Source organism: Ceratotherium simum, chromosome 3, assembly GCF_057802395.1.
Source record: "Ceratotherium simum simum isolate JZ-2026a chromosome 3, ASM5780239v1, whole genome shotgun sequence".
Classification (NCBI taxonomy): Eukaryota; Metazoa; Chordata; class Mammalia; order Perissodactyla; family Rhinocerotidae; genus Ceratotherium; species Ceratotherium simum.
The window spans coordinates 24,851,044-24,868,687 of NC_141902.1; the positions used below are offsets into that span (position 1 = coordinate 24,851,044).

Sequence of the window (17,644 nt, forward strand, 5' to 3'; positions counted from 1 at the left end):
TTATATTTATATATAAATAGTGAGATTTATTTTAAGGAATCGGCTCACGTGATGGTGGGGCTGGCAAGTCTGAAATTTGTGGGGCAGGCCACAGGCTGGAAACTCAGGTGGAAGTGATACTGCAGTCTTGAGGCAGAATTTCTTCTTCTCTGGGAAATCTCAGTTTTTGCTCTTAAGGCCTTCAACTGATTGGATGAGACCCACCTGCATTATCAAGGGTACTCTACTTAAAGTCAGCTGATTGTAGGTGTTAACCACCTCTCCAGAACATCTCCATTGCAATATCTAGATTAGTGTTTGATTAAATAACTGGGTACTATAGGCTACCAGCCAAGTTGATATACATAAAACTAACCATCTCAAAGCTATTCTGGTTTTCATCCAGCCCTAACCCTATCTGAAAGAGACACTAAATTGGGGATATGAGTTAGGTCAATGGAGAGAGAGGCTACACTGGGGACAGGAACAAGGTCTGGTTGTAAGCTCTCTCCATAAAATAAGAGCTTTGACACTTTATTAGGTATCAGACATCATTTCTAAGCCTTTTGCACATAATAAGTCATTTAATTATCAGAGCAAACTTCAGACTAAGTACTATTATCATCTCCACATTACAAATAGGGAAACTAAGTAAGGTGTGGAGAGATCAGGTAACTTGCATAACATGACAAAGCTTATAAGTTGAAGAGCTCTGGCGTGAACCCAGGCAGTCTGACTCCAGAACCTGCTGTCCTGAGACCCTCTGATGCCCTGAGTCCAAGCATTCACCCTCCAAGCAACATCATGTTTACTGATTTGATTATCCCTGACTCTGGGAACAGGATGCCCCATACATCAGATGAAAATCCCTGCCACTGGAAAGCGCTATCCTCCCACATACACTGGCCATGCAACATAACTACTGCTCTCTAGTGAGCGTGGCAGGCAGCTGGAGACATAAAAGCCTGCTAACAAATGGAGGCCTGGACCCACAAAGCCGGAGCCAGGCCCTCAACCAGAAGACCTCACCAATGTCCTGCCAGCCTGTGAGACCAGCCAGCGTGGCCAATGGGCATCTTTCCCCTGCCACTGTCCCACCCTACTCAGGTCCCCATTTGGGCCCCTGCAAATTGTCCTAACTGCCCCTCCTCTCATCTTATATACCACTACCAGGCCAATTTTTATGATGACTCTGATTTACTTTTCATAAGTGGTTTATAATTTTTCACTTCATTTTGTCATTTCTCTGTTCACAACACTTCAGGTCTCCCCACGGCATCCAAACACAGTCCACGTGGCTTAGCTGTGGATGCAAGCCCTCACCGTGCAGCTCCACTTTCCAACCTCTCCCCCACCACCTACTCCCTCCACTCCCCCTAAGTTGCCCCGGTGAGCTTACTCACCCCTTCCTGCTTCCTGCTTTACGGTTCTATCCACCTGGTAAGAACTCTTCTGCTCAGAATCCTATCATCTTGGAGGCCCACCTCAAGTTCTGCTTCCCCAGCGCCAGCGAGAAAAGGTCTCACTATCATTTAAATCCCCACAGCACTTTGTTAGAACTTCTTTTTTTTTTTTTTTTAAAGATTTTATTTATTTATTTTTTCCCCCCAAAGCCCCAGTAGATAGTTGTATGTCATAGCTGCACATCCTTCTAGTTGCTGTATGTGGGACTCAGCCTCAGGATGGACGGAGAAGTGGTGCCTCGGTGCGCGCCCGGGATCCGAACCCGGGCCACCAGCACCGGAGCGCATGCACTTAACCACCAAGCCATGGGGCCGGCCCCTGTTAGAACTTCTTTAAGGTGCTTGTCATGCGCAGCCTTGATTTTTCATCACAACAGTGGGAGGTATGATTGATCTTATCTACAACATCAGAAGCTCTTGGAGGGCAGCTGGTTGTAAAGCAGGTGTTCTCAATCTTTTTGGTCTCAGGACTCCTTTACTCTCAATGATTTTTAAGGACCCCACAGAGTTTTTGTTTATGTAAGTTTTAATCTATAGTTATTTATCATATTAAAAATTAAAACAGAATATCAATGGTCTTTTCCTGAAGGAGATCAGAGAAAAAAACTACTTGGTTTTATTGAGCATGGATGTTTCTCGAATGTAACCCTTTGCCAAGATGGCATCATGTAGTGTCTAAGCTCCATTCAGTCACCATTGCTTTGATCTTTAAATATGATCTTGATTAGGTCTCAATTTTATGAAAGCAGTATTTAGTCCCTCGTGGCAAACATAGAACCAAAAGAGCTTTATGGATCATGTCAGAGGGAAGGAGGCAGCAAATAATGAGTAAGGGTTCAAAGGTTTTCTAATATTCATTGAAACTTGATTTCCCTCTTCCTACTACAGATAAAATGCCATTGGGTAGGGCCGGCCCTGCAGCTTAGCAGTTAAGCACACATGCTCTGCTGCTGGTGGCCTGGGGTTCTGATCCCGGGCGTGCACTGACACACTGCTTCTCGGGCCATGCTGAGGCCGCGTCCCACATACAGCAACTAAAAGGACGTGCAGCTATGACATACAACTATCTACTGGGGCTTTGGGGGAAAAAATAAATCAATAAAATTATTTAAAAAAAAATGCCATTGAGTAATATCAAGTATATGAATTATAAGCGTATGTCTTAAGAATGGGAACTTTTTATTCAGAAAAAGCTGAAGATAATTACCTGAAGTTTATTTGAACATCATTTCAAGAACTATTTTAAAGACTGAAGAAACTAATAAATATAGAATGATCTTAGTTGTCACTGTTAGAGAAAAGCAAAGAAAAAAATTCCATGTAATTTAAATTTGACTTAGAAATGTGATTTGATATTTACATGTTGAGATGATGTATCTGATATTCCAGACATTCACAATATTTAACAAACTGAATATTTTCCCAATCAAAAAAAAATTAAAACTGAGAAAATTTAAAAATATTTGTTTATTAATTCATTAAAAAAATAAGCTCATTGCATGTTAACATAAATAATACATTTTAGTGAAAAATAACTGTATTTTCCAAAACAAAAAGAATTAATGAGAAGAGTGACACTGTTCTATATTTTTGCAAATCTCCTTGATATCTGGCTTAATAGAAGACAACTGGATCCTCATCTGCTTTCTGTGGTGATATGTGGCTTTGGTTGAATAAAGAAAATGAGGTCTCACACAGACATGTTGGAGATCCTCACGCACCTCCTAGGGGAATCTCCTAGATTCTTGGACCACATTCTGGGAAACATTGTAAAAGAAAAAGCAATGAGTTGGGATCAGAAGAACTGGATTCTTATTCTGGCTTTTCCATTTCATTGAAGTATAACTTTGTTCAAGACAACCTCAGTTTTCTCATCTACAAAATGGGCATATTAATAATTCTTACCCTACAAGATTCTGTCCTGAGGATTAAGTGAGATAACATATTTAATGTGCTTGGCATGTAGTAGGGTTTAATAAATATTAGTTTAATAAATATTCGCCTAGGAGGACTGTTATATTATTGCTATGAGACGAGAGTGACTGTTGAAGATTGGACAGCTACAGGAGCCTACACAGAAGGAGTGGAGGCTTTCAAAAGACAGAAGGATGTAAAGAAGCCTAAAGACCAGGGAGAGAGCACAGATTTTATACATATTTTAGAAAATGTTTTCCATATCATATAAACAGCTCATTATAGAAAATTTGGAAAATACAATTTTTTCACATATCGAAGTCATTCTGTATGTACAGTTCGTAATCTGTGTCACAGAATGCATAACATTGAGCATTTCTCCATGTTATTAAATTTCTCTGACAGTATTGATTTGAATGGCTGCTTAAGATTCCATTGCATGGATGATTTATTTAACCACATCCCTACAGGATATCCAACATGTTGTTTTACACTTTTCGTACTCATTAGAAAACGCTACACTAAGCATTTCTCTTAATTAATCTTTGTCCTGGTTTGTGGAGATTGTCTAGGATAGCTTTCTAGAAGGAAAATTATAGATGATATGTCTTAAGGTTAATATCAAAGGCTCTGGAGTCAGTTGACCTGGGTTTCCCCCCATCTATACCCCTTCTTAGGGGAGAAAGTCACTTAACCACTCAAGACTGAGCTCCTTCACCCATAAATGAGTAACATTTCCTACCTCACAGGGTTCTTGTGAAGATTCGGGCTTCTTGTGAATGTAGAGTGCTTTTCATAGAACCTGATACAAAATAAGGGCTCAATAAATATTAGCGGTTATTATTATCACACATTAAATTCATATATTTAATCACACACATATATACAATTACACCTGGTCTGTTTCTGGGCTATTGGGTTAGCTCTTTTATTCTGTCTATTCTTGTACCAAAGGGCACATTGTAGCCCTTTATCTACTTATATATTGCTTATTTCATAAAGGGATTGAGGTAAAGGGCTAAAAATACAGAATAAATTCCCTCTCCTTTCTCCTCTTTTTTTGAATTTTCTTTGCTTTTCTTGTCTGATTTTTATTACACATGAACTGTAGAATCATTTTATCAAGTAACAAAAGATTCCATTAGAATTGTGATTGAATGTTGTAAAAGTAAGAAATTAATTTGGTAAGAATTGACATCTTTATAAGATTCATGTTTTCTAAGAACATGGCTGTCTCTCCATTTTTTCAGTCTTTCTTTATATCTTTCAGCAAAATTTTATAATTTTCTTTATATAGGTTCCTCACATTTTTCAACAAGGTTACAGCTAAGTATTTTACGATGGTGTTATTGTCACCACTGTGAATAGGGAAAATACTCATCACAAGAGCTAATGTGTGCTGAAGGCTTACTATGTGCAGGGTAGGTTCTGAATGCTTTACTATTTTAGGTAATTTAATCCTCATAGTACCTTTATGAGATAAGAACTATTATTTTCATTCCCATTTTATAGATGAGGAAACTGAGGCCAGAAGGGTTAGGTTCACATAGTAAATGGATGAACTTTTAACCTCTTGCCATCCGGCTCCATAAGCCATGATTTTAACTATAATGTCACTGGAATATTTTGATTAATTATGGCTTCTAACTGGTTATTCTTAGCATATAAAAAGGCTACACATCTGTTTTACATTTATGTTTTATCACGTGAGTTCTCTGAATCCTGTTATGAATTCTCTCATTTTAGAATTGATTCTCATGGATTTTTTTTTGTGTGTGTGAGGAAGATCAGCCCTGAGCTAACATCTGCCAATCCTCCTCTTTTTTTGCTGAGGAAGACCGGCCCTGGGCTAACATCTGTGCCCATCTTCCTCCACTTTATATGGGACGCTGCCACAGCATGGCTTGCCAACCAGCAAGTTGGTGCGCGCCCGGGATCTGCCGGGGCAGAAGGCATGCATTTAACCGCTTGCGCCACCAGGCTGGCCCCTCATGAATTTTCTATGTATACAATCATATCATCTGCAAACAATGATAAATTTGCCTCTCTCTTTCGAAAAGTTATAACCCCTTTTTAAAAATTTCCAGTCTTATCATATTGGATTTTTCAGAATAATATCAAGTAACACAGTGATGAAACTAGACATTCTTGTTTTATTTTATCTTTACATAAATTGTTAACTTCATATGTATACATATACATGTTTATATATGAAGAATATTAAGACTATTAAGAATGTTTATAGAAAACGGAATTGACTTACTGTGTTCTCTTTGGTGACTATTAAATGATCAAATGTTCTTTTTTTTTTTTTTTTTTTTTTGGTGAGCAAGATTAGCCCTGAGCTAAGATCTGTTGCCAATCCTCCTCTTTTTGCTGAGAAAGATTGCACTGGGCTAACATCCGTGCCCATCTTCCTCTACTTTATATGTAAGTGTGTAGGTCCACGCCCAGGATCCGGGCCTGTGAACTCTGGGCCACCAAAGTGGAGCATGTGAACTTAACCACTACGCCACCGGGCTGGCCCCAATTATTTGGTTTATTTTTGATGTATTACATAAATAAATTTCCTAATACCTAACCTTGTGTTAATTGCTGGGATAAACCCTAACTGGTTGTGGTATATAATTATTCTGTTAATATACTGCTGAATTTTATGTGTTAACCTTAAATATTTTAGGATTTTCACATTTATATTCATAAGTGAAATTGGTCTATAGTTTTCTTTTGGGGCAGGTGCTATTTCCGACAGGTTTTGATATTAGGTTTATTCTGCCTTCATAAACAAATTGGGTAGTTTTCCATCTTTTTCTATGTTCCAGAACAGTTGCTACTTTCTATTCATTTTGACAGATAAACACTGTATAATAGAGAAGAGAAGGAAGAGAATGCAAATCAGCACAGATTATTTTGCCTCAGTAACTCTGCCACTTTTGTAGCTGGAGGACAGCCTTGATTGTGAAGAAGCAATTTGGAGCAGTAGGAGGGTCAAATGGGCCATAATTCTGGTGTTGAAGAGTGCGGCTGGCTGGTCAGGAACAGAGGTGAGCGAAGGTGGTCCTGGGGAGGGAGGCAAGCGCCAAGGGAGGAGAGGAGCACAAGAGAAGATGAAAGCAGTCTTTACAACAGACTGGAGGTGTTCAAACAAGGACATAAAATCAGAATCAGGTAGAAGAACTGGGCCTGAAGGTGAGGAATGCTGGTGGGCTGATGGGAGGAGGATCTGGGAGTGGGTACTCCTGCCCTTCCAGAAAAGTTTCCAATGCTCTGGCCTGTTGGTCACTGGCTCCTGTTGGAGAAAGTAACATTATTTCTCACCCAGGGTATTTGTCCTTCTGTCCTACCATCTCCCTATCTTCATCACAGCAAAGGCCTACATCCAATGTAGGTTGATAACAGTGATTCACATGCTTCTGCGCACAAGAGTTCAGCATGGAGGGGAGAGCAAGGGGAAGCAGAGCGTAAGACAGACTTCACCAACTCCAACTCTACGCCTAGGGCCAAGTCCTTCACAAGGTTCTCTATGTCTTTTTCATTCCTTCCCTTCTGCTTCTCTACAGCTCATACAGGCAGACCCATCGCACATGCTGTTTTTTAAGGCGCAGGAAAGAGTTGTAGGAAAGGCGAGGAGCAATGTGGTGTGGAATTACTGGGAACTGTTCTGCATCAGGCTAGCCACACAGCTGGGGCCATTTTGAATGAAAAAACAAAGACATCACAGACAAATGAAATGCAGCCCATCTAAACTGACGTTAAGGTCAGCGAGAAATTCTAGGCTCTTTTTACACAAATCCTTTTGAAAATTATTTTAACTGATGGCAAAACTGACATTACTGTTTCATAAATTTTCCTCTCTCTCTCTCACCCCTGGATGGGTTAGTTAACAACCAACAGAGCAGCCACCAGCTTGACATCGGGAGGACGATGCCAGGAGCACAGATGGTCCACAACCCAGATAATTAACTTCTGAATAAGAAACAACATCTAATAAGTCTTCTGTGAATGTAGAGTTTGGTTGGGCACAGCTAGGGCAGAGAACAAGCAGGCCCCCTCAACAACTCTTTTTTACCTCTTAAAATGTCGCTGGAGCACTCACCCACTTCCTGGGACAACCACCTACTCAAAAGACCTGCAAGGAAGAATTCCAAACAAATATTGTAAACACTCCGCCCTAAAGGAGGGGGAGCATAACACATAACACCTCACTCCTTAAGTATGGGACGCACACAGTGACTTCCTTCCAAAAAGTCCAGGATGGAAGGAGTGTAATTTTACAGTGGAGAAACCTGATAAACACCGCTTCTGCCAGGTGATAAAGGTGAACATTGACAGTCATAAATTATGCTGATAGTATGTACTCTTGATAAGGGGTAATGAAAATGGCACTTGACCTCTGTGATCTTCCTCCCCAAAACCCATAACCCCAGTCTAATCATGAGAAAACCATCACACTAATTCCAATAGAGGGGCATCCTACAGTATACCTGACCAGTATTCCTCAAAACTCTCAAGGTCATCAAAAACAAGGAACATCTGAGAAATTGTGACAGCCAAGAGTAACCTAAGGAGCCATGACAATTATATGTAATATGGTATCCTGGATGGGATCTTGGAACAGAAAGAGGACAGGAGGTAAAAACTAAGGAAATGTGAATAAACTACAGACTTTGGTTAATAATAATGTGTCAATATTGGTCCCCGAATTGTAATAAATGTACCACGTAATGGAAGATGTTAACAACAGAGAAAGCTGTGGGATGGCATGTGGGAACTCACTGTACTATCTGCTCAAATTTTCTGTAAATCTAAACTATTCTTAAAAAATAAAGTCTAGTAATAATAATAATAATACCTGCAGGAATCAAATGAAGACTAAGACGGGACAAAAGCACCTCCAAACCCTTTAAGCTTCATAGGCATTTTCTTAGTTCTTTGGCTTTCGGACTTTCATCCTTTTGGGGCACTTACATTACACCCAGGGCTCCTTAGAACTTACCCTCTCCACACCCTTCCCGTGTTTCCCAGGACTCTGTCCCCGACGGGCCGTGGTGATCTCATTCAGTCTCATGGCTTCACTCACTACGGCTCTTCTGCAGATTTCCAAATCTTGTCTGGTTCAGATCACTGTTCATCCAACTCGCTATTACACAGCGCCCCCTAGACGTCCAATTCAGCATTTCCAAACCCAAACCCTGATTCTCCCTAAACCCGCTTCTCTCATTTATGGTCTCACTTCACCGAGAGGCCAGAACCCTGGGCATCACCCTCAGACTTCTCTTTCTCACGGCTCCCTGCCACTCAGTCCCTAAGTTCTGTCAACGCCTCCTGCTTAGGCCCTTTTGTACTGTGTTCTTTCCATTCCGCTGCCAGGCCCTCAGCACCTCTGGGCTCCCTGCCATCAGGTATTCCCCTTCTGCTCCCTATGTCTTTCCTTGCTTCATTTCTTTCCTCCTTCTCTGTCCTCTGGCAGTTATTGAAAAAGAAAAATGTAGAGATTCTCTCAGGCCTCCGCCAGGCAGCTCCATGACGCCTCCCCACTATAATCCCTCACAATGAACTTTTCTCTATCGTCAGATGTGTGTGTGTACGCGCGCGCTTAGGTGTCTGTTTACCTTTTGTGTTTGAGATATAGAATCACGAGGAATTAGTGGCTGGGTTGCCACAATCTATTTAAAAACATACTAAGAGGACAAAGCTCATTTTAAGAGCATCAGCCATTAACCCAGTTTTCTCAGTGTTCAGATGGACCTAATTAGTGACACAACAACCACCTTTGACTTAGGTAACGGAAAAAGCTGACATAAGATGGTTGCAGAACTCAATCAAGTTAAGACCAGGAAATGAGGAAACTTTAAAGAGTGTAAGGAAAGCAAAAGGAGACTTAAAAGACGCTGCTTACGGCCGTATTGCGCGAGACGCAATAAAGTGCCCATCCCACCGAGCCAGCCAGGAGTCGAACCTGGAATCTTCTGATCCGTAGTCAGACGCGTTATCCATTGCGCCACTGGCCCTGAGACAGCCGAGCTCGGCCCCATGATGACACTTCAAGCTTATACTGCAGGGTTTCATGGGACGTGTAGTCCCCCAACGGGATTCCACGAATACAGGAAGCATTATGGGAGATTGAAGTTCGTTGAGAACCAGCCCCTGAGATTGGTGGGTCTGCCGGAGCCACGCCGCACGTCGCTCGGCAGCCCGCGGATTGGCGGGAGGAGCCACTCCCCACCCCTCCGCCTCCTGCTCCGCAGCCGTGGAAGACGCTCTGGTTGTTAGGACGACTCGTCCCGCCTTCTGGGGGCTTTTTTTCGGTTCTGTGATTGGCTGCCAGTAGCGAGGAATCCCGGCGTGGACAGCGCGAGGGGAAAGATGGCGGCAATGGCGGTCGGAGCTGCCGGTGGGAGCCGCGTGTCCAGCGGGAGGGACCTCAATTGCGTCCCTGAAATAGCTGACACGTTGGGGGCTGTGGCCAAGCAGGGGTGAGGGCCTGGACTTCCGCGAGCGGAAGGCGGAGTCCGAACTCGGGGAAGGAGAGGGGCAGACAAGTCATCCCCGGGAGGCAGGGGTGAGGGGGTCGGAGTGGATAAGATGAGGGCGGGAGAAATCGTGACTCCTTGGCAGGAGAAGCCTCGGGCCCTGGAGCGTGAGAAAAAAAAAACTTATTGGGGGCAGATGGTCACTGAGGTCAAAAGTTGGGGGAGTTGTCAGGTAAATTCAAAAGGGGCGTTCAGAGCTCCAGGGCCCTGGAGAACGAGATTATCGTCTGAGAATGGGAGTGTTAGGAAGCTAGGGAGAAGAGATGAACCTTGAGGGGGAAGCATGGGCAGTAGTGGGGCAGATCTGGATGTGATAGTCCTGGGAAACCAGTGACAGCAGAGTAGAAAATCCACTTGGAGTGGATTTTCATTTTTTCTCCTTACTCTTTCCCATGGCTGTGTTCTGGGGGGACATTGAGGCACAGTGCAGCGGAAGTGATATGCCCCAAGGTGGGCTGAACTCAGCAGTCCGGTCGGGTGGACTGATGGCAGCTGAAAGGGTTGTGGAAGATCGAGGTAGCCTAATCCAGTTGCTTGCATCTCTGGGCACTGCTGCTCTCTTTACATGACGATTCTGGGTCTGTCGCGGTTGTAGGTTTGATTTCCTCTGCATGCCTGTCTTCCACCCGCGTTTCAAGAGGGAGTTCACTCAGGAACCTGCTAAGAATCGGCCGGGCCCCCAGACACGATCAGACCTACTGCTGTCAGGAAGGGGTAGGGACCATCCCATATGCCCCTTAATTAATAGAGGCAGTAACAACTTCTGCTTTATCAGTGCCCTCATTCTCCTTCTTTCCTGACTTGGCTATATTGGTTAGTCCCTGAGATATAGATGACTTGTTTTCTCCTTGCTTACCTTAGAGCCTTAGTTCCCTATTCTGCATCAGGCTATCCTGTATCTGTGATAGGAAAAGGCTTTGTGTCTCATCTCTACTCTCTATTCCCTGTTAAGAACTAGAAATTGAAGGAGTAAAGTGCTGAACCTCATTCAGTCTTTGTCTTTCTTGGGTGGGGGAGTGCAGACTGGAATACGCTAATTGTGGGAAAGCTTTCTCCATGGATTCATCCAGACTCAAAAGTGGAGAAGATTCGCAGGAACTCAGAGGCGGTAAGACTGTTTGACCTCTCCACTGGATCTTTTTAAAGATCAGGTCTGTAACCAAGCTGGGTGGGGAGAGCAGTTTTTTTACCCCCCATAATTTAGTAAATCTGATATACTATTAAACCTATTCGAGTTGCTAGCTCTTAATCTTTTCCTCTTGATCTTCATTCCAGGCCATGTTACAGGAGCTGAATTTTGGGGCATATTTGGGTCTTCCAGCTTTCCTGCTGCCCCTAAATCAGGAAGATAACACAAACCTGGCCAGAGTTTTGACCAACCACATCCACACTGGCCACCACTCCTCCATGGTATGGCTGAGGGCCTCTTTTCCTGTTGTGTATTATGGTAGTCAGGCTGTGCTAAGTACTAAGTAAGTAATGGCTTGCTTACTTAGCCATTCAGTAAGGGGTGCATTTAGCAGAATTGAAATGTCAGTACTGCTTGCACCCCCTCTAAAAGTGGTAAGCAGAGAGTTATAAATTATATATATAAGAATATGTAATTATTTCCTGAAACTTACAGTTGGAATAAAGGACAAGGCAGATATTTACATAAGGATATACACAAGAAATAATCACAAATTGGGAAAAGCATATAAAGGGACTAACTCGAGATCTGGATCAAGATCTTTTTAATTGAAGGAAGCATTCTGGACCCAATGGGTTCAAAATAGAGTTCTTAATAGGGTACTTGTTCATGTGCAGTTCTGGATGCGGGTACCCTTGGTGGCACCAGAGGACCTGAGAGATGATATAATTGAGAATGCACCCACTACACACACGGAGGAGTATAGTGGAGAGGAGAAGACATGGATGTGGTATGTCTCCTTTTGCTGCTGTACCAGGGCAAAGGGTAGGGTGAGGGGAAGTACCCAGTAGAACCTGTAGGGAGGTCTCCTTGATTGGTGGGCCATATATACTTGACTGTATTTTTCTGTATTTAACTCTGGACAGGTGGCACAACTTCCGGACCTTGTGTGACTATAGTAAGAGGATTGCAGTGGGTAAGTCCACGAGGGTCTTGGGATGGGTATCCCTTCTCTGACCTCTTGTGAATAAGAATCAGGAGTTTCATGTATACTTGGCTGCTGGGCAGTTTTGCTGCTTTCTCTGTGCTTCAGTCTGCCTTGCTCTTAAGGAGTAAACAGATCTTGCACAAAAGAGCAAGGAAAGCCTTCTTGCCTAGCAGTGGTTGATGGGTCTTTCTTTTCCCTTGTGTAGCTCTTGAAATTGGGGCTGACCTCCCGTCTAATCATGTCATCGATCGTTGGCTTGGGGAGCCCATCAAAGCAGCCATTCTCCCCACCAGCATTTTCCTGACCAATAAGAAGGGATTTCCTGTTCTTTCTAAGATGCACCAGAGGCTGATCTTCCGGCTCCTTAAGGTGGGTGGTTATCTTCTAAAGGTGCTCCACCTAATCCTTTTGCCTTATTCACATACGTATGATGCTTTTTTCCTGTGGGGCTGACCCTTCTCCTCTCTGGTTTCTGAAGAGCAATTTCAGCAAAGTTGCGGGTCTTGAGAGCAGAAAGGAAAATGGCAGTAGGAGCCCCAGAAACATTTCAAAAGGAACCAGATCTCATGAAAATTTCGCAGAAGGTTTCATTTAAGAAATTACAGAGAGGATCCTTGAGGTCCTTTGAGCCAGGATGATGCTTTTATGGCACAGGAGGGCTTTATAAGTTCACTGAAGCCTCATGCTGCTTTTGTTGGTATTTAAAGGTATTTGTTGGACTGGAGAACTGCTGATCTGGGCCTTATTTTTATGCTAGGGCTCTGCGGCCATAAACGATGGTAATATTCCAGAATCTTGGTTCGAGGACTGTGTCTGAGGGTCTGATTTCTCTCACAGTTGGAGGTGCAGTTCATCATCACAGGCACCAACCACCACTCAGAGAAGGAGTTCTGCTCCTACCTCCAGTACTTGGAATACTTGAGCCAGAACCGCCCTCCACCCAATGCCTACGAACTGTTTGCCAAGGGCTATGAAGACTATCTGCAGTCCCCGCTCCAGGTGGGTCTGGAGTACACTGAGAAGGGGGAAAATGTCTCTTGAGAGTAGGTGCCCTAAAATCCTACCAAAGCTCAGCAGGCAATGGGAAGGTTTTGGTATTCTGGTGCATTGTCCTTGCCAGAAACTGGCTAACTTTGCCTTTTTCTTCTCATTCATCAGCCACTGATGGACAATCTGGAATCTCAGACATATGAAGTGTTTGAAAAGGACCCCATCAAATACTCTCAATACCAGCAGGTACAGTGTGGGTCCCAGATTGGGTCAAGCACAGGGCTGAGGTGACCTGGGTGAAGATGGGATTATAGCCACGAGGTCTCCTTTCCTTCCCCCTAGGCCATCTATAAATGTCTGTTAGACCGAGTGCCAGACGAAGAAAAGGATACCAATGTCCAGTGAGTGCTCTCTGCACAATCCCAGAGGTTTGCATGCCTACTGCTCTGTATGCCAAGTCAGCTTGACTCTTCCCCTCTCTTTCTTAGGGTGCTAATGGTGCTGGGAGCAGGCCGGGGACCCCTGGTGAATGCTTCCCTACGGGCAGCCAAGCAGGCTGACCGGCGGATAAAGCTGTATGCTGTGGAGAAGAACCCAAACGCTGTGGTCACGTGAGTAGCAACCTCTTTGCTGGGAAGTGTGTCCCCAGTGCCAGTTTTTCTTACCAGTGCCTCACCTGTATCATCTCTATTTTAGGCTAGAGAACTGGCAGTTTGAAGAATGGGGAAGCCAGGTGACAGTAGTCTCATCGGACATGCGGGAATGGGTGGCTCCAGAGAAAGCAGACATCATTGTCAGTGAGCTTCTGGGCTCCTTCGCTGACAATGAACTGTCACCTGAGTGCCTGGATGGAGCCCAGCACTTCCTAAAAGGTGCCTCCAGGCTGGGGTGTACTGAGTAGAGAATAGATTATTAATGCTGGGAAGGCTGGGGGCAGGGATTGGGTGGGGCAGCAGCCTAGGAGGAGATTACAGGGTTTAGGGGAACATGGGTTGGACTTGGGTCAGTGCCTTTAGCAAATGAAGTAATCTCTCTGAACCTTGGTGTTCACATCTGCAAATGAAGGGAGTGGATGAGAGCAGAGACTCTTAACCTGAAGTCTGGACTTGCTGAGCTGACATGATATGTACCTTGGGCTTAGCTTCATCAAGATCTCAGAGGGCTTTGTGACCCTACAAAAGTTAAAAACCACTAGATTAGAATATGTTAGGTTCCTTCCAGTTTTAATCTTTTGTGACTCTGTAAATTAACCCAGAAGTGGAATCCCCCGTGGCAGGAGTTGGGAGCAGGTTGGTCTGGGAATGTGACAACATGGAGCTGCCTGGGTCTGTTCTGAGGTGGGAGATTTGAACCTTCAGTTAGTACAGACACACCATTTCCATCCTGGGAACTAATGTGACCCTCCTGCTCCACAGATGACGGTGTAAGCATCCCTGGGGAGTACACCTCCTTTCTGGCTCCTATCTCTTCCTCCAAGCTGTACAATGAGGTCCGAGCCTGTCGGGAAAAGGACCGTGACCCTGAGGTAAAGAGTCAGTCTCTTCTGGAGGACTCTTCTCTCTTTAGTCCTCTTATGTTTCTATATTAGCATCAACTGTTTCTTCCACTGGAGAAGATGAAGAGGTGAAGGAGGAGTTGGGGATGTGGGAAAGTGGCTGAAGTGAAACTATGTTTTTTTCTCTTTCTGTGTCCCTGAGGCTTGAGCTTCTTTCCCTGAGGAAGTAGGTATCTTTTGCCTGTCTTCTCTAACTCTTGCTCTCTGTCTCTCGGGACAGGCCCAGTTTGAGATGCCTTATGTGGTACGGCTGCACAACTTCCACCAGCTGTCTGCACCCCAGCCCTGTTTTACCTTCAGCCATCCCAACAGAGGTGGGTTCCTGCAGGGCTGTCCTGGGTGGGACATGACTGGATGGGGGAGAGCTCACCCTCCTGGCTTCTTCCCTTGCTGTCCTGGGTCTGCTCTATCTAGGCTTCCCTTCCTGGTTCTTGTTCATGCTTTACACTAAGTTGTCTAGGGCTCCTGGCCCCTCGTCACCCACACAGCTCTTCCCTGACAGATCCTATGATTGACAACAATCGCTACTGCACCTTGGAGTTTCCTGTGGAGGTGAACACAGTGCTGCATGGCTTTGCAGGCTACTTTGAGACTGTGCTTTATCAGGATATCACTCTGAGTGAGTGTCCGGGGCAGTGGGTGGTGGGGTATGAGAGTACGCTACCTGGGCAGCTAATGTACATGTTTCATTTAGAGTCACGGGGAGCCCAGGAATCAGTGCATGGGGATCTTTGATTACTTGTTCTGTGTTCACAGAAGGGACTCCCCTCGACCTAGGCAAAAAGCAAAGTCATGGAGACCTCAGTTTTTTTATTATTTTGTCCACACAGGTATCCGTCCAGAGACTCACTCTCCTGGGATGTTCTCATGGTTTCCCATCCTCTTCCCCATTAAGGTAGGAAATGCCTTTAAGACTCCATGGGTTAAGTAGTAACTGCCGCCATTGGTGTTCTGCCCCTTCCCTTCTCCCAGGATGATGCCTGGCTATGACCCACGTTCTACCACTCTCACATGCTCTTGGATCCTTGTCATAGATATTGGAATATCTGCACTGGCCTTCTACTTAGCTTCCCCGCATCTACTCTGGCTACTCTTCTATCCATTCTCTACCTTGAGCAAGAGTCATCTTTTAAAAACTCAAATCTGATCATATCTTTCTCCTTCTTAAAACCTTTCACTGCCTTCCCACTGCCCTTAGGATAAAGGTCAGAATCCTGAACATGGCTTATAAGACTTGGTGTGATCTAGTTTCAGCCTGCCTTTTCAGCTACTGTCCCCTTGATTACATTGCTCAGCCCTGTGGGTTCTTTTGGTTCCTCTATTACCCCATCTTCTTTCCTGCCTCAGGCTTTCACACCTTTCTCCTTTGCCTGGAAAGTTCTTTGCTCATCTCTTCACCCAGCTAACTTATCTTCCAGGTCTCCTCAAACTTCCTATTGCCAAATGACTTTCCCTGACCTCCTAGACTAGGTTAGCGTTCCCTTTCATAGCACCCTGTGCATGTTCACAGCACTTGTCACACTTTTGATTATTTGTTCTGACAGACTTCAAATAAACTTCATGAGGGTTGGAACATCATATTTTATCATTTTATCTCCACACCTAGCTCAAGACATTGCCACATATAATTCATTAGCTCCACCCTGACCCTCGCTATCTTTCTTCTTACAGCAGCCCATTACGGTACGTGAAGGCCAGACCATCTGTGTGCGTTTCTGGCGATGCAGCACTTCCAAGAAGGTGTGGTATGAGTGGGCTGTGACAGCACCAGTCTGTTCTGCTATTCACAACCCCACAGGCCGCTCATACACCATTGGCCTCTAGCCTGGCCTGCAAGTGTCCAGAGCCTTGGAAGCAGCTTCAGGTTCTGCTCCTATAGCACAGAAGGTGCAGTACATCCGTGGGCTGTGATTCCCCTTGCCCATCAGAGAGGAGCATTTCAGTCTGCTTTTCTACCTTACGTCAAGGTGGGCAAAGGATGAGAATCAATTGCAGGGCTCAAGCCACCAATCTATGAAGACTTCAGGCCAGGGTGTGAGGAATTAGTGCTGGATCTGAAGCTACTCTGACAGGCACTCAGCCTCAGGCACTTCCTGGAATAGCCCTGAGAACGTGTGGATTGAAAAAATTTTCAGCCCTTTCCCTGCCCATCTCTGTTCCTGTTTTGATGGTTTTGTGTGGGGGGAAATACAAATAAAGTGAAGTTATGGCCTTTCCTGCTCCCACCCTGCTGCCCCCTGCCTCTGTTTTCCCACCCCTGACTTAAACTTATTCAGATCTGTGCCCTTATCGAAGACCCGAAGGGGCATAGCTTTGTTTCCTATTTAGGAAGCTTGGCGGTGACTCTTGGACTCCCGGGTATAGGCCTTTCTGACCAACTAGAGAGGTCTTGTCCATTAGGACCTGTGATTAGGCTTTTCTCTGGGGATGAGGCATAGTTTGCCACCATGGAGAAAGATGGGGGCAGTGAGTGAAGCCAGCTTCCCTTCCACCTTTCTTAGCTGCTGCACTGCCAGCTCCTTTGTTACCTCTTGGGAGAGAAACTGGAAGCCATCCAGGCATCTCCAGCAAGAAGTCACCTATTTTGTTTGAATAAAATCACCGGGTTAGAGTTTGAAGTCCTAAGAGATCATCTAGTCCAATTCTCCATTTTAGAGAGGAGGAATTTGATATGAAGTTAATATTCAAATCAGGACTAGATCACAGGTCTTCTGACTGTAGCTCTCTCCATGTTATAACCAGCCACGTTTCTGACAGCTCTATTAGGCAGCTGAAGTCTCTGGGGGTTCTGGAAGCCCCTGGAATGTGAAGGTGCGCATCAGTTCCTTCTTTCTGGTTAGAGGGCTGATAGCACTTACTGCTGCGCCCGAGGAGTCACCTGAGAAACTGTCTCAAGTTTACCCTTGCGGGGGGGGGGGGGGGCACCGATTTGAACTGAAGGTATGTGAGCTATAGGACCAGGTGATAATAAGGCGTAGTGTGGAATAAAACAAATCTGTAGCAACACTTGCTTTTCCCAGGTCACAAGCGCCGAGGGCAGGAAAGGGGCGGTCGGGAGGGTTGTGTAGAAAGCCCGCTCAGAATGGGGATGTG

The 17,644-nt window shown here is 44.7% G+C and overlaps 1 protein-coding gene, 1 long non-coding RNA gene and 1 other non-coding gene across 3 annotated transcripts; 1 reads left to right on the top strand and 2 right to left on the bottom strand.

The window, feature by feature from the left end:
- Nucleotides 1-2,938: 2,938 nt before the first annotated feature.
- Nucleotides 2,939-9,435, bottom strand: LOC147917457 (uncharacterized). The gene is made up of 4 exons (XR_015551710.1): nt 9,316-9,435; nt 7,426-7,485; nt 4,099-4,158; nt 2,939-3,199 (listed from the first exon to the last, which is right to left on the bottom strand). It is a non-coding gene; the product is annotated as an uncharacterized LOC147917457 (long non-coding RNA).
- On the bottom strand, nt 9,295-9,367 carry TRNAR-ACG (transfer RNA arginine (anticodon ACG)). The gene has a single exon. It is a non-coding gene; the product is annotated as a tRNA-Arg (tRNA).
- A 247-nt stretch (nt 9,436-9,682) lies between the features above and the next one.
- PRMT5 (protein arginine methyltransferase 5) lies at nt 9,683-16,776 on the top strand. Its single transcript, XM_004421243.3, has 17 exons — nt 9,683-9,832; nt 10,485-10,603; nt 10,912-10,997; nt 11,165-11,299; nt 11,696-11,808; nt 11,945-11,994; nt 12,212-12,375; nt 12,844-13,005; nt 13,165-13,242; nt 13,339-13,397; nt 13,485-13,607; nt 13,693-13,868; nt 14,412-14,521; nt 14,772-14,865; nt 15,054-15,170; nt 15,382-15,446; nt 16,223-16,776. The coding sequence occupies exons 1-17, from the start codon at nt 9,723-9,725 to the stop codon at nt 16,373-16,375; spliced, it is 1,914 nt and encodes a 637-aa protein (XP_004421300.1). The 5' UTR covers nt 9,683-9,722; the 3' UTR covers nt 16,376-16,776.
- The last annotated feature ends 868 nt before the right edge of the window (nt 16,777-17,644 follow it).